General features: G+C 40.0%; 1 protein-coding gene across 1 annotated transcript in view; it reads left to right on the forward strand.

The window, feature by feature from the left end:
• HIVEP1 (human immunodeficiency virus type I enhancer binding protein 1) overlaps positions 1-27263 on the forward strand; it is a 157367-nt gene that overhangs the window by 3977 nt on the left and 126127 nt on the right. The window contains exon 2 of the mRNA XM_011962695.1: positions 2708-2850. Within this exon, the coding sequence (XP_011818085.1) occupies positions 2811-2850 (40 nt within the window). The 5' untranslated portion in view covers positions 2708-2810. The remainder of the gene's footprint in view (positions 1-2707; positions 2851-27263) is intronic.

Raw genomic sequence — 27263 nt, forward strand, 5'->3', positions numbered from 1 at the left:
AGCCGCAGACGCATTTTGCAAGAGGGTGGGGGGTGAGGGAGACCAGGCCTCGGCATCCCAACCTCCCGGCTTTGTGGCTTTCTTTCCCTTTCGTTCTTTGCTCTAAGTGCCTGTTTACTCCCGGCCACCTGGGTAGTTTCTTTCCGGGTTGGGAGTGCGCGCCTGCAGCAGTTGGGAAGAGGGCGGTGGGTTGGGGCGCGGGTCGGCTCGGGCTCGCCTTGGGGTCGGGCTCGGGAAGGAGTTGCTGGCTGGAGAGGGGAGGGGGCGGCGGCGGCGCTGGCGGCGAGGAGGAGTCTCAGGGCTGCCGCGCTCGCCTCATCTCGTCCTCCTCCTCCTCAGCTCTCTGCATCCACTCCAGGCTCCTTCCTGAGCTGGCACTTCCATTCCCCCCTCCTCCTGGCATGCGAAGCGCTTTGTTCAGTGCAGCGTTGCAGAGGGGTTTTCCCAGGCTCCGCCCTCCACATTCATTCATGTTTTTTCTCCTTGCAACTGTCTTTACGCTTTTTGATCGTGTCATGTTTTTGCTCCATGTAGAATTTATTTCTTTCCCTTAAAGGAACGGTTTATCACTCGCCCTAGTCGCTACAATGCTGCTGCCTTTAGAAATATCCACTTACCCCCACAAGGATTTAAACAGGGGATGGACAGCTAGGGACAGTGGGTAGGTGGTGAACGGGGTAGCAGAAAGCCTTTACGGACAGGGAATGTGCATATTTTACATTTATGCTCCGGATCCCATGGGATCACATGATTGGATTATACAGTCAGAGTTCACGCTTTAAAAACTTCCAAATATCGTTACCATTTAAAAGCTTTAAGTTTAATAAGGAACGTATTAAGCATTCATACAATTTATTTGGTACAGATGTGTATCAATTCTTTATTGAATCAGAACCTTCCTGAATTAGATAGTGGATGTTTCTTTGGTGCAAGGAGTTGAAAAACCATATCTTTTATAGATCACTTAGCACAATGCTAGATGAAATAGACCATCATTTTTTGTCTTATTTTCCCGTGTAGTTAAAAACTGCAAATAATTTTGTGCTGAGCTGACATACAGCCAGATCAGGGATATAATACTGAAGTTAATTGTAACCTTCTTTACCTTCTATTTCTTTGCTATAATGAAACCATAAATTTCTAAAACCTTATACCGGGATGTTAGACACATTTCTTCCCATATAGGCTTTCTTAGGGAGAATTAATACTTCAGCGTTTTTGTGTGACAGGCAAAGCGTCTACAATGTTTAGTTTAGTCCTTATAACAACCTTCTGAGGTGGATAATATTTCCTAGTTTTACAGTTGGGAAATCTGATCTTCAGAGAGGTTAAGTAACCTGAACAAGGCCACACAGTAAGGGGTAAAGCCTGGCTTTGAACCCACTCTGGTTTGACACCAAGATAAGTAGTCATGACTTGCTGTGCCTCTTGAAAGAAATCCTGAAAGTAGATGTTATCAGCTCCACAAAAGAAATAAGCACTGGATATAACTGAGTCATGTAGTACCACATTCTTTAGTTGCTGATCTTGGACAAGTTACTTATCCTCCTGTTTTTTTTTTTTTAATCTGTAAAATGAGTAAATGATAGCTATGTTCCTAGTTAACAGATTAAATTAGGGAATGTGTAGAAAGTACATAGGCACATAGTAGGTGCTCATAAGTGTTCACTTGTACAGTACCACATATAACAAAAGCTTTAAGCCCTACTCTTCTATTCTTGTGTCTTTGCTTAATGACTAAACATTGTTTCATGTTTAACAGTGACAGTAGGCTTTGCTTACCAGTTTTCTTGCAGTAAGTTAAAATTTCAGCTTTAAGATCCTTGAGAATCTTGTGGAAGAATCTGAGGTGGCTGATTTGGGGAGATAGGTGATCCTGTTTTGGGTCATTCTTGTCTTGGCCTATTGTATTTCAGATCACTGTGTTTTAAAATGTGTAAGTCAGGACAGGCTAGGTTATGCTTCAGTAACAAATAACTCTCAAACCTCACTTAAGCAAACAAGAAAGTGTTTCTGGCCTATGCTGTGCAATCACATGGGTTAGCCAGAGCTCGACTTTGTGGTGGTGTCAGATTTGCTGTCTGGAACAGTCCTGATCCCATGGCAGCAAGAGAAGAACTCTGGAGGATCATGCTGTGATAATAACTAAATGCTCTAGCCTGGAAGTGGAGTCTCATCCACTCACAGGTCGTGAGCTACAACTCGGCACACGTTCCTGGGAAACACAGTGAGGCAGAAAGTGTGGTCCTACCATGAACCTAGAGGTCTTGAATAACTGGAGCAGCCACAGTAGCAACCCCTTGTATTTACTGAGTTAACTAAAACAAGATGAACAAGACATTGTCCCTGCCCCTATGAATGGGCAGATTTACTATATATGCATAACATAATCCTTTTGTAGCCTGATGTGAGACTTTACTTGTTCCTGGTATTGTCGTTTTAAAACACAAAGTGAGTTTTTTTACTCTTGTGGGATAAAGATACAGTGATTTTTTTCTGTTTTCTTAATGAGAAGTCCCAGATATTGACAAAATGACCTCTGTTTAATTAAAAGTTAGTGAGTAATCTTTTGCAGTGGTGCCCAGCTTGGTTACTTTTTCTTGAGTTTAGGTTAGTGCCCTGCTAGGCAATAACTTTTAAAGTATCTTTCTCTTCTGAGGTAGTAAAATGTGCTTCTTTTTTTTTTTTTTTTTTTTCCTTTTTTTAGCACATGGATTAATTGATGTATGTTGAGTTTATGGAGCTGCCTTTTGGTGACTTGCTTTATCTAGAGTTTTTAAGAAGAAAAAGAAGCCCCTGATTCAAAGAAGATGCCTCGAACTAAACAGATTCATCCCAGAAATCTAAGAGGTAAGGCTTTGCATTAAGTAGAAGTAAGGCTTGCCGTAAATCTTTTAGTAAAGTATCTCTTTGGTGGCGGGAATGGCAGTTTGTTAGATGGTGACCCTGCCTGGTGGCGAGCTCTGTTTCTCTTGTTCGTTTCCACGTGAACAATTCCACATGAAGTCCTGCACAATTCCTGTCTCTCAGGAGATACGTAATAAATATCTGTTAAATGCATTAATTGAATTTGATGAAATTACAGTGCCTTCCTTCCAGACCATTAGATGGGGTATTAAAAGCTGAAAGTTGCTGTTTGTTAGTAGGAACCATATTTGGGTCAAGGAATCCGAAATTAATGGTTAAATATTCTTTTCCAACTGGATCATTATGAATTTATGTTTTTTTTCCATTCCTCCTCCATAGTTCTTTTGAGGTTTATTTTTGTACTGCTCCATCAGTTAGATTAACAAGATCAGAAGTGAAGAGAATTGTAGGCATTCACTCAGACCGTTCCTTGCAGAAGCCAGAGGCAGATTAAGTTATTTTCCACAAAGAAGTAGTGGGTCAGAAATGTGTATATGATAACACATTTCACATAGAGAGAGAAGTGTGTTTTCCACCAACCGCAAATACTTTTAATAATAGAAAAGTAAGTGTATTCTTGCTTATTGTTTAAAAAGATTTGTGTTGTTCTCATGTGTTTTATCAATGGTGAATAGCAATTATCTTTTATATTAAAATTCAGGAGATAAGAATGTAGTAGTGTTAAAAAAAGAACTGTTAAAGCAAATAATTCCAAACTGAGTATGGTATTTTATGAAATATTTACCATTACAGAAAAAAAAAATTCTGAAGCGTATGTAGGGGGAAAAGTGACTTAAAAATCAAATAGATTAATTTGAAATGTTTCTTGGTAAAATCAATTTGACTAGTTACCATAAGGTGATCTTTGAAAATGCAGTCAATTTTATGGCCTCTGTGAATCTGGAAATAGTGCTTGTTTCCTGTCTAGAAATCTCTGTTGCCTCAGGCGGATGCCTCAGCCCAAGTTCAAATTGATGATTATAGTAACCAGTGTTCAATGAGGTGGAGATTTACATGAGAACATTAAGTGTAGTCTATGGAAATCAGATTTTTTACAGTCATATAGAAAACGTTGAAAGCTGAATGTGTGTTTGCCTGTCTCCCTCACTAGAATCTAAATTCCCTAGAGACTCACTCTCATTTATTACTGTAGGAAAAGCCTCCAGACCCAAGGGTGCCAGCTGAGGTAGGCATTTGGAAACATGGGCCCTGCTTTATCTGTCCAGGGAGGGCACCCTATTCTAGTTTGCACAAGTGCAGCGTATAGGCAAGCAGCAGCCCTAGCCCAGCACAGTTTCTGGCGGCTAATGGCAGCCCAAATATTTGTTGAAGGAAGGAGTACATGATTGATCTGAAGGTGTTATTTATTAGGTCATAAATATTAAACATTTTTCATATTTAAAATATATATTTATAACATTCTAGATAAAATGACTATCCTGAGAAACACAGATTTGCAGGCCATAGGCTCTTTTCCTTTCTGTATCAAATAAATGTTCAACTCAGCACATGTTTGTTACCACCTTCATGTACTTCATGTTCCTGTGATCGGAATAAAATGATGATAAAACACAGATCCCAAAAGGAGTATGGAGAGGTGATAGGGAAACGTATAACTATGTCCTGTGGTGAGAAATGAACACTGTGAAGATTCCACAGGGGCAGGGAGTCATTCTTTTGTCTCCATTGTAGGGGGCGCAGTTTGGAGTCAAGCAGAATGATGATTTAGGGAAGGAAAGTTAACACCTGAATTTGGTTCTTAAGGCTGGGAAATTATCTGCGAAGCTGACGAGGCAAAGTGAGTGCATTTCATCCTGGGGTAGGAGCTTGTGAAGTAACTTGGGGACTCTGAGCAACTTTAAATTGTTCTCCATTTCTACAGCATGAGAAGTTCTATTCAGGAGAGACAAGAGGGCAACAGAGAGGCAGGAGACTGGAGTGGGAGAATCGGGAGGAATCAGATCAGGAAAGGCCTTCAGATTTGAGCCTACATTTCATATGTAGAGTTAAAAGTTTTCATAAGAAAACTTGCTTCTTTCCTGAAATTAAGATATTTTTAGAGTTTTCAAAGAGAACTTGATATAAATTTGTCCAACTTGTCTGTGAGAGTCTAGAAAGTTGCTTGACTAAGGTAGTTAAGAACTCTCGGCCGGGCGCGGTGGCTCAAGCCTGTAATCCCAGCACTTTGGGAGGCCGAGACGGGCGGATCACGACGTCAGGAGATCGAGACCATCCTGGCTAACACGGTGAAACCCCGTCTCTACTAAAAATACAAAAAAAACTAGCCGGGCGAGGTGGCGGGCGCCTGTAGTCCCAGCTACTCCGGAGGCTGAGGCAGGAGAATGGCGTAAACCCGGGAGGCGGAGCTTGCAGTGAGCTGAGATCCGGCCACTGCACTCCAGCCTGGGAGACAGAGCGAGACTCCGCCTCAAAAAAAAAAAGAAAAAAAAAAACTCTCAGCCACTAAAGATCGAAATAGATTAGAACTAGTGAGCATAGTAAAGCCACTTCGGTGGGACTTCTGATGGGGAAAGGGACGACTTCAGGGAAGAGGTGGCTTCTGAGCCAGTGTAGCTCAATCAGCAGTGGGGAATGGGAGTGAAACTCTAGGTGCCCCTGGGAAACCCTGAGTAAGCAAAGGGACAGAGAGGATGGTGCTAAGCGGTGACACATAGAAACTTCTGCTTTCCTTCTCACAATTCTGTGAGGACCCTGGGAGTGATGTGGGGGTTAGAGTAAGCAGGTAACTGTCAGCTACTGAGATTAATTTTTGAGCATGTCTTTAATATCTCATTGTGACAGTTTGAAAAATCAGCTTTGTTGGTGCCCTACCTGTGATCCACTGCTTTGCTTTACTAGAAGACATCTCTAATGCGATGAGATAAGAAATGCAGGGAGAGGAAATTGGGAGACCAGAAGAGCAGTCACAGCCCAGCTTGTCCTGTTGTTTCTGCTGTTAGCTCAGGAGTTTTCAGGAAACCCATCGCCTCTTTTTCGGCTTCCTGGGGGGAATAGTCTGAAATACTTGTCTTGTGCTTGGTAATTAAGTCAGTGTTAAAAGACAGATACCTTGTACTTTCTCAGATTATATTTTTCTTATGCTTCCATGGCAGTTTCACCTCTTAGAATGTAATCTTTCTTTGATTTATTCTTGATCCTCCTGCTGGGACAGATATATCCCTACAGATGTGCAAAGCCACAGGGTAACATGTATCTTTCAGGAATGTGAATTTTACTTGGGGGAAAAATGCATATACTAGTCTGTGTGTGCACACGTATACACGTATTAAAGTATTAGACAAGCGTCAAAATGTGCAATACCAGGATCTATCATGGAAGAGTATAGAAAGTTTGCATGGATTTGAAAATTAGGCCTGCACAGACTGCTTTCATAAGGAGATAGAGTGTATACTTTTTTGCTCCTCGAGGTTCTTTAGTAGAAAAAGTGTAAGAAGAATTGTTAGGTTAAGGGCAGGAAACAAATTGGGGACATAAATGAGACAGTGTCTGACTTGATGGGTGATCTGTATACTGTGTAGAACTGTGGTTTTGTTGAATTCAGTCTCTTCACCCTTGGCACAGTGTTAAACCAGATAGAATCAGTTCTCCATGCCTGTTTCCCAACTGCCTGTGCAGTTTTTACACCGACCTATCCTTTGTGAGGTTGAAGAATTTTGAAAGAGCATGAGAGAAGCACTTGGTGTTCAGAAGAAAGGCTTAGCATGTTGTCCTAGGTTCGGTGGAGAAGGGTCACTGGACTGCACGAGGTGGCTCCTCCGCATGGTCCTGGTGAGTTGACAGCAGGGCAGCGCTGTGTCGCCCAGCCATCATTCCGTACTCATCGCCGCTCTGCGGCGGGGTTATCTCCACCACCTTCTCAAGTCTTCGCTTGGACCTTGGGTAACATGGAATGGAGGAGTTGGTGGCTTGCAGGGGCTTCCATGCCACTTCTATCGTGATAAAGGGCTCTGTTCATGTTTTGCCACCCATTATTGTGAATGTGTTTCAAAGCTTTGAAAAAAAGGAAAAGAGGCGTTACTTATTTTAGTTGTATTTGAGCCTAGGGTTTCAAAGCTTCATTTCCTTTAAGATGGGAAGTCAGTGTGGAAAATACTAAGTATTAACCTTTTGCAAAACATGTTTTGAAAATTGGTGTAGCTGTTTTTCATTTTTATTGGTTGAGTTCATTTGGCTCTGAACACCCTGCAAAACATGAGGACTCTTTTCTGGTCTGAGAACCAGATTTTTTTTTTTTTTGAGACGGAGTCTCGCTCTGTCACCCAGGCTGGAGTGCAGTGGTGCGATCTCGGCTCACTGCAAGCTCCACCTCCCGGGTTCACGCCATTCTCCTGCCTCAGCCTCCCGAGCAGCTGGGACTGCAGGCGCCCGCCACCTTGCCGGGCTAGTTTTTTTGTGTTTTTAGAGAGACAGAGTTTCGCCATGTTGGCCAGGCTGATCTCAAAACTTCTAACCTCAGGTGATCCGCCCGCCTCAAAGTGCTGGGATTACAGGAGTGAGCCACCACACCGGCCCAGATTGCTTAAAATGTGAGACGTAGCACTGAGGAATGTGATCAGATCATGGCCTTGATTGACACATGGGGTCGCAAAAGCACAGTTGGCCTTCTTGTTCTCCATGGCATCTTGTGCATAGTCATTTGCCATTTCAGGAGCTCAGTGTGCAAATCCAGTATTTCTGTGCTTGGTTGTCTTTCTGGAAGGTACCTCTTCTCCTTTTCCATTTCTACTGTTTTCTTACTCTGTATGGGAGCTGTCTCTGCTGAAGATTTCACCTCTTCTTATGAGTTGTTTTTCCTTATTTTCTGTTCTCTTGTCAGATACCCTCCTCCCCTCCACAGACGTGCCTTGGGTCTCCTTTGCTTGGGTCCACATGTGCCTTCTTCTACTTACGATGTTACATCATAATCATTCTTCTCCAGGTCTCTTATCTTAGCAGGATTATAATATGTCAGAAGAGACGATTTTGGTCATCTGTGTGCAACAGAAGAATATTTGGTTGTGTTAACTTTTTGTTTTTGAGACAGAGTTTCGCTCTTATTGTCCAGGCTGGAGTGCAATGGCACTATCTTGCCTCACTGCAGCCTCCGCCTCCAGGGTTCAAGCAGTTCTCCTGCCTCAGCATCCCGAGTAGCTGTGATTACAGGCATGTGCCAACATGCCCGGCTAATTTTTTATATTTAGTAGAGACAGGGTTTCCCCGTGTTGGCCAGGCTGGTCTTGAACTCCTGACCTCAAGTGATCCACCCGCCTTGGCCTCCCAAAGTGCTAGGCTTATAGGCATGAGCCACTTTGCCTGGCCTGGTTGTAGTGACTTTTTAGCAAACTAGAAGGTTGAGATGATTTATGCTCAGTGAATTTGTTTACATTTTTAAACCTCGAGTAGGAAATACTTCTTCCAATATTTGGTAGCTTCTGATTAAAAACTTGTGATAATTTTAATTGCCTGAACAGATAAACCAGGTGGTTATTGTTAACGTTCCTTTTATATGAAATTTTACTTCATATACAAGATTTTTATAGTTTATCCCTTTGGTACATTTAATTACTATAAAGGTAAAGAGTTTGGCTTCATGCAGTCACTGACTTGCTATGTGGTTGGTTTCCTTGTGTGTAAAATGGAGATAATGTGTGAAGATGAGATGATACGGCAAATGTAAACATTTGCCACAGTGCCTGACACAGGGTACACACTCAATCCAGAGAGCTACTACTTTCTATAAAAAACTGGTTTATGTCAGACTCCTGGGTTACATATGCTTTATAAACACAGGAAACAGGAATATCTACCTAAAATCTGTAAATGCATTTTAGGCTGTTCATGTCCTCAGTGTTGATTACTGACATGTCCCATTCTTGTTCTGACTACTCAAAGGTTGGGATCTGGGGAGAGAGGTCAGCGCAGAAGATAATTTGGGAATATTCTTTCCCAATGTGCTGCTCCCTCCATTTTTCCACTTAAACTCATTCAAGCCTTGCCTCGTTTTTTGACAGTGTTAGATGAGGTTAAACAGAATATTTGTCTTCATTTAGTTCTCAAGAAACAGGTTCTGAGGGCTTCTATTTTACTATTGAACTCTTTTAAAAAATGTCGGTATCACAGATCACGCGGGATTGAAGTGAAGTGCTCTCCTTAGGTTCCGAGATGGCAGCCATCTCTCTGTCCCCTACTCCGCTTCTGTGTGACACAAGAGAAGCCCAGCCAGGGTTTCAGAATTAATCTGATTAAGATGAATGTTTTCATTTGCTATCAATTGTGGGCCTACTCCAGTGGTTGTTTTACAAAGTCTACTACCATGAAGAAAATCTTATGTTTACTTGTTATGTAGGGATTATCTTGTTGAGCTTATAAGTGGAGTAGGTTTAATTTTGATGATTTTCAGATGGAATTCCAGCTGTTTAAACGTCGTCCTTCACATTTGAATGTTAGGTCAGCAGTTCCGTGCTGACAGCCTTAAGATTTGAGAAATCAAAAATCTTGTAGTGGAAACAACTCCATGGCTTATTTCAAAAACAAAAACAAAAACAAAAGAAATTCTCTATACTGTAGCTAGAAAGGAAGTAAGTAACAATTTAAAACATGGTTTTTGTTAATATGGGTGAAAAAGTTATTAGGAGCTATCATGTAAATAGCTGACATTATTTAGTTTGAGCAGGATAAAAATGTGAAAATGGAGTTAACATAGCAAGCCTCCTTTTTTTTTTTGGCAGATAATTATTTTTCAGCTCATGTGGAGAGCTTATTTGATGCTTTCTGAATGCTTATTAACATTAGCCAAATGCTTGTTTCTTTTTAAAAGCAAATACAGAATGTAATAATGTGATTAACCAGAGTAATGATTTTATTTTAGAACATCTTTGTACAAAATATGTTCTGATGAGGTACAATCTTATCTTACGATAGAATAGAAAAATACATAAGTTGTGTAAAATCTCCTATCATAGAAAAACATTCTTAAGCTTCACATTTAAAATGGTGATAATTTGAACAAGTCTGGGCTAAAGTTGATTCTTGTATTATGCAGAACAATATTTTATGAATAAATTAAGGGCTTTACTTTTTTATTTGCATATTTAACTCTTTAAAAACATTTTCACAGTACTCTTCTGCATATTAATACTATGCTCAGACAGGTGATGCTGTTATACTGTTAACTATTGTTCACGATAGCACAAAAACTTATAAACAAATAGAGACGTTTCTTCTCAGTGCTCAAGTCATTCTTTGAGAAAGCAGCTCTTTTTGATCATGAGGCTGTAGGCTTACATTTGGTACAGAGTTGCACTGATTTTGATTTTGTTTTGTTTTTTTTTTTACAATTTTAATGAGAAATTGTCAGAAGGTTTTTAGAAATTTTCTATGATGAATTTTGTTCTAGAAAATATTCTAAGGCTGTACTGCGATGCAAAAGTATTGATAAAATAGAAAGTGATAACAAAATGGTTGACTACTACGTAATTAGATAGCAGTCCCTAAGCATGAAATGGAACCATACCGTTTAAGAGTTACACCTGCTTGGCCGGGTGCGGTGGCTCATGCCTGTAATCCCAGCATTTTGGGAGGCCAAGGCAAGTGGATCACGAGGTCAGGAGATCGAGACCATCCTGGCTAACACGGTGAAAACCCATCTCTACTAAAAAAAAAATACAAAAAATTAGCCAGGCGAGGTGGCGGGCGCCTGTAGTCCCAGCTACTCGGGAGGCTGAGGCAGGAGAATGGCATGAACCTGGGAGGCAGAGCTTGCAGTGAGCAGAGACCATGCACCACTTTACTCTAACCTGGGCGACAGAGTGAGACTCCGTCTCAAAAAAATAAAAATAAAAAATAAAGAGTTACATCTGTTTAATACAAAGCTTGATTTTTATGGTCCTTATGTGTTTCTGTTCACAGAATTTCTGTGTGCCTGTGTGACTAGAGTATGAATTTAACCAAACATACTTACTATTTTGTACTTTGAAGTGTGCTTACATATTGTTCTCTTCAAACTCTTTCAGATTTGCCGGTGAAGAAAAAGATAGGGTGAGCATACAAGTGCTTAATAGTTATAGTATCCAGATGGAAATAGGTTAAATATACAATTAGGATGGTATTTGATAGTTTAAAGATAAAGAAAAAAATAAACTGAGCTGATACACCGGGACTTGGAAGGTGGTTGGTTAAACCATGCCAGGAGTGAACCAAGGCGCTCCCTTATGTTGCTGGGTTCTTGTGCGCCTCTCTGAGAGACTCACATTTTACAGCAGGAAGGATGGACCTTGCAGGTCATGTAGTTCAGCCTCCTCATTGTGCAGATGGGAAGGTCCAGCAGCAAGAAGGAGGTGGTTTTATATAGGTCTTATGATGATAAAAAGAGCAAAACTTTCCACAGGTCTCTGCTAGGCTGTGTTCAGAGGGCTTTTCATGTTTTCTCATTTGATTCCTACAGCTACCTGAGACAGGTACTTTTATGATTCCCATTTTATAGATGTGGGAATGAGGCACAGAAAGATTGCTGTTTGCCCAGTGTCACAGAGCTAGGAGTCTGCAGTGCTTTTGCTCCTAACCATCATGCTTATACTTGCTGATGTTGATAGTAGAAAGTTCTTTCCTGATTAGTAAGAGTTTGGAAATGCTCTCCATCCCAGTTAACTTGCTAAGCACAGCACACAGAGCTGAGGTTATTCAGGAGGTCAGAATTCGAAGGTTTTTTTTTTTTTCTTAAGCCTTTACTTGTTCAGAATCTATTTCAAGTTGTATATGTATATATTACTCCAAGTTAGATTTGGTATCGCATACAGTTTAGGGAATTTCCAGGCTCTTCAAGAGAGAAAGAATAGTTGTCTCATCCAAGATGTTTGCTTACATGATTTGCTTAGTTATATGGTTGGAAGTAGAAATGTTTTACTTAAAACGTTTTACTTAAAATGGAGAATGGCAGTGTGGGAATCTCCGCCTAACAGTTGAAGTTTCGGACATGAAGGCTCAGAAAATATTTCTGGGGAAACTAACGTGAAAACATTAAAATTCTAAGCAAAATATAGAAGACAACATTCTATAAATTGTCTTCATGTGGTAGGTACAGTAGGATATAGAGAAAGCATGCTATTTTAGATGTATGGGCACTCTTCTTCCACACTGCAGGTAAAGGGCAAATAACCACTTTTGGCCAAGCTCGGTGGCTCATGCCTGTAATCCCAGCACTTTGAGAGGCCAAAGCAGGTGGATCACCTGAGGTCAGGAGTTCAAGACCAGCCTGGCCAACATGGCGAAACCCTGTCCCTACTGAAAATAAAAAAATTAACTGGGCTTGGTGGCAGGTGCCTCTAATCCCAGCTACTTGGGAGGCTAAGGCAGGAGAATCGCTTGAGCCTGGGAGGCAGAGGTTCCAGTGAGCTGAGACCACACCATTGCACTCTAGCCTGGGCAAGAAGAGTGAAACCCCATCTCAAAAAAAAAAAAAAAAAAAAAAAGAACCATTTTTAAAGGATCAGAGTTAGAGAATTCTATTTGTCTTCTGGGAGCAGTGAAAATGCTAGGAGGCTATGCCTAAACAAAAAATCTTGTACCTGTTCTCTTAAGAGTTTTTAATACATTGCGTCTCCAAACACAGGAAAATAAAAGATCTAAGAGCAACATAAAGGAACAAATGTAATTTCAGGTTAGTATATGCAGTATGGAATTCCCCAAGGGAAAGTGGAGCAAAAAATAATTGAAGTGGAGTAAAGCAATGAGGAAATACCTCGCGGAGGAGTCAACTTTCTTCTCAACTAAAACCTGAATGAGGAGGAGTTTTGAAATGGGTTTTTAAAGACAGGAAGACTGTATTGGCAGAGAAAATAAGTTGTTTTTAGACTTTGGTAGAAGAGTGAACGGGGAAAAATTATGCAGAAGTGATTGTTGGTTTAGTTTGCTTAGATAGAGTGGATTTCCCAGTGAACCTGAAACTCTAAGGAAGCAAAGAGGAAAGGAAACTTATTAGATTTAATGTGTTTGGTTTCTGTTTATGGTATTTATAAAATTACCAGGTCAAGGTCTTTTATACTGCTGGGTGGGTCATAAGGTCATAAGTATTTAAAGAAGAGCGTTCAGTGGCTCGGCAGCATCTTTTATGTTAATGTTAAAAAACAACCTTCACCCAAGGGCAGTATGATTTGTTGACAACCAGGAAACCAGGTAACAGGTTAAAAGAATGTTCTTTCCTATTTCAGAAGATCATCGCGTATATGAATAAACCAGCAAAAGAATAATATGGCTTTGAGCAAATATCTTTAGTTTCTTCTTAGAGAACAAGGTGGGCAGGGGTTGGTAGGGGTGATGTTGGTCTACAATTTACTTTTTAGTTGTAAATGGCTGTTATTCTAGGGGTCAGTAAATCCTGACTAAATCCAATCTTCCATCTGTTTTTGTAAATAAAGTTTTATTGAAACATAGCCATGTCCATTTATTTACATACTGACCATGGCTGCTTTCATGCAACAGTGGCAGAGTTGAGTGGCTGCTTGTGGTCACGAAGCCTAAAATATTTACTATTTAATGCTTTACAGAAAAGTTTGCCGAATCCTGTCTGGGAAATAGAGGAGAGTTAACACATTTATTTATAAACCCTTTTCTGGTTGGGAATAAACGAGAATGCTTTATCTTTCTGTAGAGGATTGCTGTAGGAATGAATTACTATAGGGGAACCTAGGTGTACTGCTTTAGTTAGTACGTGAGGGTCCGCTGCCTGCCAAGCATAAGGGAGTTCACATTTGTTTGGGAAGAAGTCCATTTACTTGTGGTTTTAAAAATGAAGGGAAAGCCTTAGAGGTCGAGTTAGTCTTGCCAGAAATATTTGGTTCTTGATTTTCTGATACCAAGGTCATGGGTCTCAACCCAAAAGGGTTAGATTGTTAGGGAGCCAACTGTTCAGTCAGGTAGAGTATTCTACTTTTTTAAATTGTGCTGTCTCCATCTAGTTACCTTTGTATTTAACTCAACTTGGTAGAAAACTACTGCAGGCAATCCGTTTCCAATGCCGTACATCAAACGTCTTGGGAAGGACTGTTCTTCAGCAAAATAGAACTGTCTTGGAGAGGAGCGCCTTCTGACAAATGAGCCCTACAAGGAAGGCCTTCTCCTGTTAGTGGAATGCCAGGTCTTGAGAATGGGACCAGGTCATCTGAGCGATTGATAATTGCCACTAGCACATTAAGCATTATAATTGTACTTAGGTTGTGGGAAACATGTTTAAACATCCAGTACGTTTGAATTCTCAGTAGTCCCTACAACACTTTCTGTAATATCCTAATAATTCTTTGTTTCTGGTGGTTTTGGGGTACTGAGATGAGAGTAGGTAAATGATATTTTTGTGTTGTGGTTTTGTTTTAATTTATTTTGCTTAAGTTTAAATTTAAGGATAGGCTCAGTTGAGCTCATCGTAACTGTTGAGTTATTTGGGGAATACTTTGGAAAGCAATGTTAATTCTCCACAGATGAATTGGATCATTAACCTCTTTATTTTGGTCCATGCTGGTGTTAGCACGTGGCTCAAAGTAGTATGAGAAATCAGTAACTGTTAACATGTTTCCTTTCTCAGCAACAGGAAGAGCCCATAGTGGTCATGAAGTATGGTAGAATCAGAGGGCCACTTTGGTGGCTGTCACTTATAAGCCTGTCTGGACTTTTGTGGCCTGGCTCTGAGGTGTTGGACGTGTTGTGGAATTCACCACCTCTGTCCCTGTCTTCCAGGAAATTTATAGTTGAAGACATAAAGGCCATAATGGCTTCACATGAAAGTCTAGACAGCTGTACAAGTATTTGATGAGTGAGCATATAAGGAAATACTCAGTTAACATATATAAGGAGACATATGACTGCATAGCCAAGGGGTTAAATGCTTTATTTATCCTTCTGTATGTTGACAGTTTAGGTTAATCTACCATGTTTTGATGGAATTAGTGCCATATGTGTGATGAGTTATATATTCAACATTCATGTTAATATCTTCTTGGAAGAGCTAGGGTTTGCAGTAAGTTGCATTTGATGGATATGCTCTTTCATGGAAAGATTATCTTTTTCAGTCTCCAGTTTACTGCCTTAGTCATACTACTTTATAGTGTATTTGTTTTACAGCTTTATTAGGATATAATGTACATGCAATAAAATTCACCCATTTTAAGTGTACAATTCAATGTGTTTAGTAAATTTATAGAGTTGGGAAACCTTTACCACAGTCCAGTTTTAGAACACGTCTGTCACCCCCAAAATTTCCTTGAGCTTATTTGCAACCAATCCTTGCTCCCGCTGTCAGCCACAGGCAATTGCTGGTCTGTATTCTGGCTCTTCACATTTGCCTTTTCTGGACACTTAATAAGTAGAATCATACAGTATATAGTTTTTACTTGTAGCGTTTTTTCATTGACTATAATGTGTTTGAGATTCATCTGTGTTGTAGCATATATCAGGATCTTCCTTAGCTTTTATTGCCACATAATATTCTCTTATACGAATGCACTGATTGTATTGATTCATTCACACTGTGATGGACATTTGTATTGTTTTCAGTGTTTGGCTTGTGTGAATACTGTTGCTGTAAACAATCCTGTACACATCTGCAGTTACATAGAGTCTTCTATAAGTCTCAGGTCAAGCTGGCCATTAACATCTATTTTACTTGATATTACTATAGACACTAGGGTTTTTGTTTGCATGGTATGTGTTTTCCTGTTCTTTCATGTTGGACTTTTTGTTTCTTCGAACCTCTGCCACTGTTGCAGGTATGTCTTTTGTGGGCAGCATGTTGCTGCAATTGCTTTTTCATCCAGTCCGACAATCTGCCTTTTGGGTGGGTGTTTATTCCATCACATCGATGTAATTTATTATTATTATTGTTGCATTTATATCTGTGGTTTTGCCTTTTCTGTTTGCTTGATAGTTTTGTTCCTCTGTACTTCCTCAATTGCCTTCTTTTGTGTTAAATTTTTTAGTGTATGATTTTGATTTCTCTCTCATTATACTTTTGATTAATTTTCTTAGTGGTTGCCCTAGAGATTATAATATGCGTCTTAATGTATCACTGCCTACTTGAGAATAATACTAATTGAAAACTGGTAAAATATAGAAACTTTTCTCCGGTGTCTCCTTTTCTATTGTAATATATGCTTGATTTTTTGTATTATAAAGCTGGTTATACAGTGTTAAATCACTCCTTTACATAATCTTTTTAAAAAATAACTTGAGAAGAAATGAGAAAAATACGAATAGGTTTTACATATACCTCCATATGTATTGTTTCTAGCACTGTCCACTTCTTCCTATGGATTGAGGTTATCATCTTGTACCACTTTTAGTCAACCTGAAAGATTTCATATAGCATTTCTTGAAAGTCAGGTCTTCTAGCAGCAATGCTGCTTTTTTAATATACATGGAATGTCTTTATTTTTCCTTCAGTTTTGAAGCATACTTTTCTGGATATAGAATTCTTGGTTGATAAGGTTTTGTTGTTTTTCTTTCTGAATATCCACTGTCCTCTGGCCTCTGTTACTTCTGATAAGTCAGCTGTTAATTGTGTTGTGTTTGTTTTCTTTGCAAGATGAATTGTTTCTTTCATGGTTCTTTCCGTTTTTTTCTCATCTTTCTCCAATTAGAATATGATATGCTTAGTTGTGGATTTCTTTGTGCTTGTCTTATTTGGAGTTTTATTGAACTTCTTGGATGTCTAGATTACTGTTTTTGTTTTCATCAAATTTGGGGAATTTTTGGCCGTTATTTCGTCATATATTTTTTTCTGTACCTTTCTTTTCTCTAATCACACATTTATTTTTATGTTTGATGTTTCACAGGTCTCTGAGGGTCTGTTAATATTTCTTTAATTTTTTTCTCTCTATTCCTCAGATTGGATACTTTTCATTGAACTATCTTCAAATACATGGATTCTTTCTTGTATCGGTTCAGATTTGCTGTTGAGTTCCTCTAGTAAATTTTTCATTTCACTTATTACACTTTTCAACTCTAGAATTTCTATTTGCTTCTCTGTCTCTTTTTAAAATAATTTCTCTCACTTTATTGAGATTCTATTTGTTGTTATAATCATACTTTAATTATTTAAATATAGTTCCCTTCAGTTCTTTGAACATATAATAGCTACTATGAAATCTCAACCTATTAAACCCAGCATTTGGGGATATTAGAGATGCTTTCTATTGACTCAATTTTTCCCCTGAGTATGGGTCACACTTTCTTATTTCTCTTCATGTCTCCAATTTTTTGTTGAATGTTTTACATTTAAGATAATAGACTGTAGCAACTCTGGATTCTGATCCTTGCTCCCTTGTGAGTTATTACTGTTTTTTTGTTTAGTAACTTTTCTGGACTAAATATGTGAAGGCTTTTTCTCTCATGTTGTGTGGCTGTTGATGGCTCTGCCCAGGTTGGCTTTTTGTTGTTTGTTTGTTTGTTTTCCTATGTTTTACTTTAAATCCTAGTTTCCTAGGGGGTTACCCTGTGTAGTTTTGTTTTCAAGCCAAAGGTAGATCAGAGCTTAATTGTGAGTCAGTCTGAGCCTTGACTCTTTGCCTGTGGATCTGTGTGTGGGCTGGGGAGCATACACACAGGCAGTTCTCACATCTGTCCTGGCTTTAACTTTCAACTGGACCCCCTTATGTCTTCTTTGTGTGTGTATGCCCAGGCTTTGTGTCCCAGGGGTGTGCAGGTAATTAGGAGACTGCCCTAGTGTCGGTGACACATGTGCAGAGTCTCTGGTTCACCTGGGATACGTGTGGAGAGTTTACCCAGCACACTGTAGGTGGCTCACCTACCAGAACTCCCTAGTAAGTCCCTGACTAGTCTCCTAGTCTCTTGCTTGCCCTGAACAGGACCTCAGCCTTGGGCGGACAGAGCCATTGATTCTCTGAGTCCTCTTGCTATTGGGATTGCCACTTTAACTGACTGTGCTCCAAATCTGGTGAACCCGGCCTGGCAGAAGCTGTGAAGTTGCAGCTTTTCACAGCTTACCCCTCTTGGTTGAACCCTGGCACTGACAGAGCTGGGATAGGGAGACAGGAACAGCCCCGGGCAAAAAATGCCACTGTGCTGGTCTTACCTGAAGTTCAGCACTTTCCACGAAGAAATGCCCCTCCACGTATATATGGCTTTGGGTGATTTCCAGAGCCCTGAGAGTGGTTGTTCTTGACAGTTTTGTGTGGCTTTATGGTTGTGTTTTGTGGAGAGGATTTGTCACTCCTCACTTTGTCCTTGCTGCATTTCCTATGAATGTGTACCATTCTGTCGTCCTGTGGACCATGAATGTGGACCATGCTGTCCTCCTGCAGCAGGCAGTGTCCTGGGCCCTCATAGCATCAAGTTGCACAGTGTGTTTTAACAGGCCTCTTACTTAAGACTGTGTGTAGAGACCCATCAAGCTGGCAGAAAATCTAGATGCTGTTTAAAAGATGCAAGTAGTGTGATGATTGTGTTTTTAAAATACTGTTGCCGGCATTCTGGATCTTTAAAATCCATACTACTGAAGTAAATGTCCGTTCACTGATAACTTTTTTTTTTTGAGACGGAGTCTTGCTCTGTCACCCAGGCTGGAGTGTAGTGATGTGATTTCGGGTCACTGCAAGCTCTGCCTCCCGGGTTCACACCATTCTCCTGCCTCAGCCTCCCTAGTAGCTGGGACTACAGGCACCCGTCACCATGCCTGGCTAATTTTTTTGTATGTTTTTAAGTAGAGATGGGATTTCACTGTGTTAGCCAGGATGGTCTTGATCTCCTGACCTTGTGATCCGCCCACCTTAGCCTCCCAAAGTGCTGGGATTACAGGTGTGAGCCACTGCTCCCGGCCATGATAACTTTTATATTTAAACTTCTATTACTGAAAGTGTGGTGTAGTGGGGAAAAAAGCAAAGAGTTTGGAATTTCGAGTCGTAGAATTGGGATTGAATCCTGGTTCTACAACTTATTAGGTCTGTGATTGACAGAATGTTCTTTAATCTCTCTGAACCTGTTTTCTCACCCTAAATTGGATATGATATTGCTACCTTATGGGTTATTTTGAAAATTAAATATACGTAAAACTGGTATTTAGTAGCTATTCAGCAGATATTTGTTTACCCACCCAAAAAGTTTGTGGTTGTGGGTGTGTTTTTGGTAACTTTTTCTTCACCAGATTTATCTTCTCCTTGGTTTACCTAGCTTTGCTTCTTAACGTTTTCTCCTCTTTTTGTAGAATGATTTTGCTACTTTATATAGTAACTGAAACATACAATGTTCTTTCAGGGTACATTTTGGTTGAATGCTCTTTCCAGATACCCAAAAGTTCCCAACATTTCATAGTGATTTTCCTTTCTAAATTATAAATTTCATGTGCTTACAAGTGATGATGAAACTTCACTGTCATTGTACAGTGAATGAACTCATATATAGATAGTCCCTGACTTAACCAAGTTTGTCTTATGATTTTTCGACCCATACAACCATTCTGTTTTTCACTTTCAGTACTACAGCATTCAATACATGAGATATCTAACACTTTATTGTAAAAGAGCCTTTGTATTAGGTGATTTTGCACAACTGTAGGCTAATATAAATGTGCTAAGCACGTTTAAGGTAGGTTGTTACAATGTTTGGTACGTTATGGTGTATTAAATGCATTTGACTTATGATATTTTTAATTTATGATGGGTTTATCAGTTCGTGACCCCATTATAAGTAGAGGAGCATGTGTGTGTGTGTGTAAAAGATTATCCTATGGAACATCTGTACAATGAGAGACAGTAGCATTGTTATGTAGACATTCTCAGGCCATGATTACAAGGGGCAAAGCAAGGTCTCTAAGAGAGATTATCAAATAATTTACTGAGAAACGTTTTTGGACCTTGCTGGACTGCAGCCCACTCTGCTCAACCTCAGTGGTTCTCTTCTGTGACATTTAAGTTAATATGGAAGAAGTGGTAACTTTGGTTACATCAGGTTTTAATGTCACCTTTCGTTTTGGGGTGGACACAACTGGACTCCAGTATGTCCAAACCCTCTTCATAATACCATTTTTTCATAGGATTTTTAGAACTGAGAATTGTATAATTTATCTTACTATTTTACTTAACTGACAAGAGTACCTTATTCTAGAGTAACTTTTAAAAAATATTAAGTTTTTAAAAGCCACATCTCTAGACACTTCCTGTTCCTTGGAAACATAATTGTCTCCTGAAGAGTACATTTGTTGTGGATAGTGTGTTTATCAAGAGTAATTCTTAAAGTAGTTGGATAGGTTTAAATTTCGCAACATAGGTGTTGCAGAATTTAGACATATAGGAAATCAGGATTCAGGGCTCATTTGTTGTAAGTTGAAATCAGGAAGTCTCTGGTTAAAGATTGGATGGGATTAAGCAGACATTTTATAGGCAGTCTCCTCACCCTGAACTGCAGCGGTGTGCTGTCTGGAATGCGATCTGACTTAATAACCCACCCATGCCAGTAACATACATGATAGAGCCGAAGTGCTGTAGTTAAATAATGGATTTTATAAACATTAAGTGGTCTTTTAGCACCTGCATTTTTTGCAAGAGTCAAGCGAGAAGTTATGTATGTATGCATTTTGGTCTGAATCTTGTACTTCTGTTAAACACTAATGTAAATGTCTCTCTTGAGGCTGGTCTATAACAGATTTATAAAAATGATTACTATTTCTCAGGCTTTAAAAATCATATTTTTGGCAACAGAATCTGTGAGTTTTGTTAAATAAAGTAAAAGTTTAGACCTTTTATTCTTTGCAGATTGGATAATTTTTCTTGTACACTTAGCAAATGTTTGATAAATAGCCCTGCAAGGCACTGTGCCTGCTAAGTGCTGTGGAGGATGCTAGAGTGACTCTGGCATACATGGTAGCCTCAGCGACCCTGGATGCTGCAGTTCAATAGGAGAGATAAGACAAGCCCAAAACTATCACAAGTGCAAAGTGATAAGGGCCGTGGAACAATGAAAACTGTCAGGAGAGACTGGGAAGGGACACAGTGTTTTCTGATTGCATGTGAAAGCTAACCCCTCCACCCCAAGGATTCTCTTTACTTTCTATGCCCACATTGAACTAATTCTCTAAGTCAGCAGTTTCATACAACCTATGCATATATTTCTGATTTCCTCTCATTGTGGGTACTTGAAAGAGAGGAAAAAGGAGTTTGGGGTCAGAGACTTGGGTAAGAAGAGTAACCTGGTCCAATAGTGTGGTTTCTTGACCTGGGCGTTGTACCAGACTGTGTGTGGTATCCTGATCCGACATCCACTGAAACAGCCTGGAAGTGCAGGATCTCAACGGAAATATAGTTGGAAAAATAATGCGGGTAAGCTTGGGGCTGGCAGCATGTTAGAATTGGGAAAAATACCCTTTGTGTAAACCAAGCCCTTGGTACCAGATGTATGAAGAGCTACTGACACCTCATGGATGTGGATGTTATTATTTCTGGTTCCGGAAAGTGTGTATGTATATGTACCAGAATCTATATATGGTGGGGATATGCACATGGTCTTGGCTAAAATTGATCTATGAGTTTAATCTGTGACAGAAAAAGCTGTTCAGTGTATTCCTCAGTTGCCTGAAAATAAACTTGGAGTGTATCTGTTCAGGAGTCACAGATTAGTCTTTCTAAATGTGTCCTGATTTGTCTGACAGAATTCTGCAGAGAGGACTTATTGGAGGTAAAGACCAGGTGTCATTTAAATGATGCATTATCTTTTTCAAATTTAGATGCACACTGTTTTAGGAAAACACTGCAATCATGCTTTTTCTTCTTTTTTAATGAAATAAGAATAGTTCAGAGTAGTGGAGTGTCAGGACCCATTGATAGGTGGGTCTTTCTAGAAAAATCTAATTTCAGTGAAAAATTACACATAGTACATTTTGCTTTCATGTATGCCTTGCTCTCAGAACCTGTGTGTGTATATCAGCAAAATTTGTTGTTTCTAAAATCCACTTCTAAAGTGAATCTTATTTTTTAACATTTAACCATTTAGAATTATTCGTATACCCACAGAAGCAGACACATAAATAGGGAAGGATCTTTTAAATATGATGTTGGGATTAACTGAGTGGCTATTTGGAGGGAAACTACTGAAAGTCATTCCACAAATCAACATACATTTTTGAGTAGATATGTAGAAAATCAATATATAGAAAGTAGGAAATACAGAAAAACATTGAGATTACATTCTAGGGCTTAGAGAATTACAGCTCAGAAACAAAAAGCATGACGGAGAGAAAAATATAAAATGCTTGTTTCAGAACTGGTGTGAAAAAGGTAGCCTTTTCTAATACGTAAGAAAAGGTACAATAGGTAAATGGACAAGGGGAATTACAAATGCTAAAGTATTATATGGAAACATCATTCTCTGTAATAAAAAGAAAATGGAAACAATGTGGAGATAGTTTTTATTTACCAATGCATTTGCTGTTTTAAAGAAATAGCACCCAGGGCTGCTGACTTTGTGTGGAACAAGTATACTCATTTATTGCTTATGACATAGTAGATCTTCAAAGGATTTTATGTCTTGAAATTTATCCTAAGGAAATAATTCAGCTGAAGCAAAAAGATGTTTGCTCAGAGATCTTGATTTTGGTATTCTCTCTAATAGCAAAGCAGTGGAAGCGCCTGAAATGTCCTTCAGGGCAGACTAGTAAATCGATCTTATGCTCTGGCAGACATTACAAATGATAATTTTTGAAATCCTGTGGAAACATAAAAAATGTTTGTTATATATAAAAATCCGTATGTGTATAGAATATACAATTATATGATCTTTGTGGAAATACTTTTGTTAGGGTGACAGCAATATGAGAATTTTAAGTAATTTCAGACATCAGTTGATCATTTGCTCTGTGACTCTTCAGTTAATTCATCAGTCTATGTTCTGAGCACTGCTGTAGGCCCCAGGGATGCACAGCCCCTTACGTGATCTCTGTGGTCCTGTACATGGGCACGTAAACAGCTAACAACATGGTATGAAAGAGCAGCTTTCTGGCTGGGCGCGGTGGCTCATGCCTGTAATCCCAGCATTTTGGGAGGCCGAGGCAGGTGGATCACCTGAGGTCAGGAGTTCGAGACCAGCCTGGCTAACATGGTGAAATCCCATCTCTACTAATAACACGAAAATTAGCTGGGCGGGCGTGGTGGCGCATGCCTGTAATCCCAGCTACTCGAGAAGCTGAGGCAGGAGAATTGCTTGAACCCAGGAGGCGGAGGCTGCAGTGAGGCAAGATCGCACCACTGCATTCCAGCCTGGACAACAGAGACTCCATCTCAAAAAAAAAAAAAAAAAAAGAAAGAAAAAAAAAGCAGCCTTCCAGAGGAGATGGTGTCAGGGCTGGGTCTTGGAGAATGAATAGGAGTGGCCAGATCATGTGGGTGGAGGATGACTGAATGGAGGCAAACATGGAAATGCAGGAGTGATGTTCCAGTTTTGGAGGATGTGGATATTTACAAGGGCCAAGTTATCTCAGGGTGACTTTAACAGGAGCAGTGATGGAGGGGATGGAGTGGGTGTTGAGGCCCGGGTCTTGAGTGGGTGGGTGTATGTCGTACTTAGGGCGGAAGAGGAGTGCCTCGTTTTCATTTCTTGCAGCTTGTTGGTCTTTCAAAGTTCAATATGCGTTATTTGTTTTGTTAGTCATGCCACATTCTCATAATTTTTGAGCACCTTTTTTGGTTGCCTGGCTCTTTAGTAAACGTAAGTATATAGAATCAAAACAGATATTTGTCTGTGTCAGTTTCTTTGTGTGTTTGCTACGGTGGTCATTCATATATTGATCAGCGATGATTTTCCTGAGACTGTTTAGTGCATCGGTGGCAAAAATTAGTTTTTCTGACTCCTCATCTGTGAAACCAGATTTCTTTCTGCATTTTATTGCTGGGCTGTAGGTTATGTTGAATATAAACATATTTGTGGATAATGTAGTTGTATGTGGCTGAGAGGTTATGCTGGGTATTGTGGAAAAGAATTTTGTATATGAGATAGTAGCAGTGACTGTTTTCCTGTTTTGTTTTTAAATGTTCTTCATCATGGAGAATGAAATCTAAATGATAATTCTACTGTTTATTGTTTTTTCCTTTTTTTTTTTTGAAACAGGGTCTTGCTCTTTTGCCCGGGCTGGAATGCAGTGGTGTAGTCATAACTCACTGCAACCCCAAACTTCTGGGGACAAGCAGTCTTCCTGCCTTAGCTTCCCAGATAGCTTGGACTACAGGCACATGCCAGTGTGCCTGGCTACTTTTTTTTTTTTTTTTGGCGGAGGGAAGGGGAGGTCCTCACTTTGTTGCCCGGGCTGGTGTTGAACTCCCAGCCTCAAGTGATCCTCCTGTGTTGGCCCCGCAGAGCACTGGGATTACAGGCATGAGCCACCGCACCCAGTCTGTGGTTTTTCTTTTCCTTATTTTTAAACATCCTGTGCAGGAAAAATTAAGGAACATGATATATCTGTTAGACATTAATACAATACAAATTCAGTATGTTTTAGTGTTTTGATCTATTGATGTCCTTTCTATTGAAGGCAAGAAACAATAGTTATTAGGTGCTTTATTAGATTTTATGTAATGCTTTCATAAAGAAGCACAGATATTACTATTTTTCAACTGTGATTTTTAATATTTGAGAACTGTATTTTGGTGTAATTGTTTTTCTTTTTAATCCTGTGTATTTTATGCATTTAAAAACATGCTGAAAAGGGGTCCATCAATTTGACTAGACCGCAGAGGCATACAGGGTACACAGAAAAAGTTAAGAATCATCCTCCGGCTGGGTGGTGGCTCACAATTGTAATCCCAGCACTTTGGGAGGCTGAGGCGAGGGGATCACGAGGTCAAGAGATTGAGACCATCCTGGCCAGCATGGCAAAATGCTGTCTGTACTAAAAATACAAAAATTAGCTGGGCATGGTGGGATGCACTTGTAGTCCCAGCTACTTGGGAGGCTGAGGCAGGATGATTGCTTGAACCCGGGAGGCGGAGGTTGCAGTGAGCCAAGATTGCACCACTGCACTCCAGCCTGGGCGACAGGGTGAGACTCCATCTCAACAACAACAACACCAACAACAACAACAACAAAGAATCATCCTCCATTCCCCAAACCCTAAAGCCAGGAAAGGAGTAAGATTAACTTGAGAAATTAACAAATAGAGTTTTGGATCTCTACTGTGCCTTTTAGGAGCTCTGTGGATGGGACGTTTTACTTCTGAGTGTCATTCTCTGTGTTATAAAATGAGTATAATACGCCTGTCACAGACTTGTGATGGGAGTTAAAATGGACACTTTATATAATATACCTGGCAGAGTAACAGGCACATAGAATGAATGTTGTTACCCCTTTGGTCCTTACTCTTATCATGAACTAGCTATGTCCTTGGCCAAATTACTTACCACTTTTTGGTCTTTGTTACATATTTAGCTAAACTAAAAGGATTTAGATTTGTTTATTTCTACTTCGGCTAAAAAAGTCTGTGATTATATAAAAAACCAGGATTACCTTTTTTCAAATTGGAATGCTTGATCAGCTAAGCTGACTTTTATTTTGTTGATTAAAGACATGGATATATCAACAGGCATTGTCTTTTGTGTCTATGCCACCTAACTTCTCTACCAGTTTTCTTATTAAATGTCAGTCACATTTGGTTGAAACCATGCTGTTTATCCAAGGTCATGACTTAAAGTAAAGGACAGTTTACTTAATTGCCTTAAATACTAGTCAGAGCCATGTGGAAGCTATGCAGGTAAACGAGCCTCTTTTTGGGGTTGGGTTGTAGGAACCCTGCCTTAGGTGTCATGAAAGTGATATTTTTGTGTATTTTCAGTGGTCATCCTCTGTCCTTACCTTCAGTTCCAGTAGCTCTTTAAACCTTATTTGTCCTGTTGACACCAAGTTGCTTAGAAGATCATAGCATTGGTTTGTGTGTAGGAGGTTAGAGGGACGTCCTGGCAGAGGCTTATAATGAAGTAGAAGCATAAAGTCAGAGTTCTTGATTGCAGAGAGTAGAAGTAGCCTCTTTGACTCAGGGAACAACCTCATTGGAAGGGGTGTCAGGTTGCTGTCATAACCCCCAACACAGGTGGATATCTGTGTCTAAAAGACAGTGAGGAACCACGGGAAGCTGTTCCGCCATGACAGGGGAGATCACCACCCATGGGCAGCCTGGATCTTGGATGCTGCCTCCACAGGAAGCACCGGACCCCTGTGAGCATCTGCAGTGGTTCCCTGGCTGGAGTTCAGGCAGGGCGGGCATCTGACCTGGCTGCCCTGCTGAGCAGGACTCAACAGTGGTGGCGTCCCCAACTGTGGGGCGAGGATTCTGATGCTGGGCGGTCGAGGGGAAATGTAAGCCCAACGAGAGATGAGGGTTTTCTATAGATGGGCTCGGCAGTTGTTGGAACCGCTTATTATCTGTGTGTGTGTGTGTGCCTGTGTGGGCGTGCATGCATATGCCTGCAGTTTGGAGAGGAAGGGATCTGGGCTTTCATCAAAGTCCTAAAAGGTCTTTTGATCCAGGAGTTAAGAAACACTCTGTAATAAAGAGATTTAACTGTGTTTGAATCTTTGCTTTTCCACCAGGTGGTGCAAATCTTTTATGATGTTCATAGAAGTTAAATCCTCAAAAGATAAGAATAATTTAAAATTGTGTCATTTTCTCTAAGAGTTTAGTTCTGTCATACAGCTTGAAGCATTGTTGATCCGATTCTTGCTTTCCTTCTGTCTTTAATCAAGATACAGGTAGATTTACCTATCTTTTTAAATTTGTGACTATAGATCTTAATTATCTGTAGATTTTTGAGACTATACTACTGTTTTGTTTTTCGTAGAAGGAAACTTCAATGACTGGGAAAGACAGTAATACATTCAGTATACTAATTGTTTCACACACTCTTGTGGAGCTAGAAACACCCAATTCTGATAACTTTTTGCTCTATGCACAAAACTTGTGTGATTTAAATTTTTGAAGATAAATGTCAGGTTGGTCAGTGTATTAGGCCATTCTTACATTGCTATAAAGTAGTACCTGAGACTGAGTAATTTCTAAGAAAAGAGGTTTAATTGGCTTATGGTTCTACAGGGTACAGGAATCTCCCTCTGGGGAGGCCTCAGGAAGCTTCCAGTCATGGTGGAAGGTGAAGAGGGAGCAGGCACATCACATGGCAAGGAGCAGGAGTGAGAGTGGTGGGGGAGATGCCACACACTTGTAAACGAACAGATCTCAGGAGAACTCACTCTCACGAAGACAGTACCAAGCCATGAGGGATGTGTCCCCATGATCCAGCCCCACCTCCAGCACTGGGCATTACAGTTCAACCAGAGATTTGGGTTGGGACAGATATCCAAGCTTTATCAGTCGGTCTGTTTGTCCC

This window comes from Colobus angolensis, unplaced genomic scaffold, assembly GCF_000951035.1.
Source record: "Colobus angolensis palliatus isolate OR3802 unplaced genomic scaffold, Cang.pa_1.0 Scaffold6, whole genome shotgun sequence".
NCBI lineage: Eukaryota > Metazoa > Chordata > Mammalia > Primates > Cercopithecidae > Colobus > Colobus angolensis.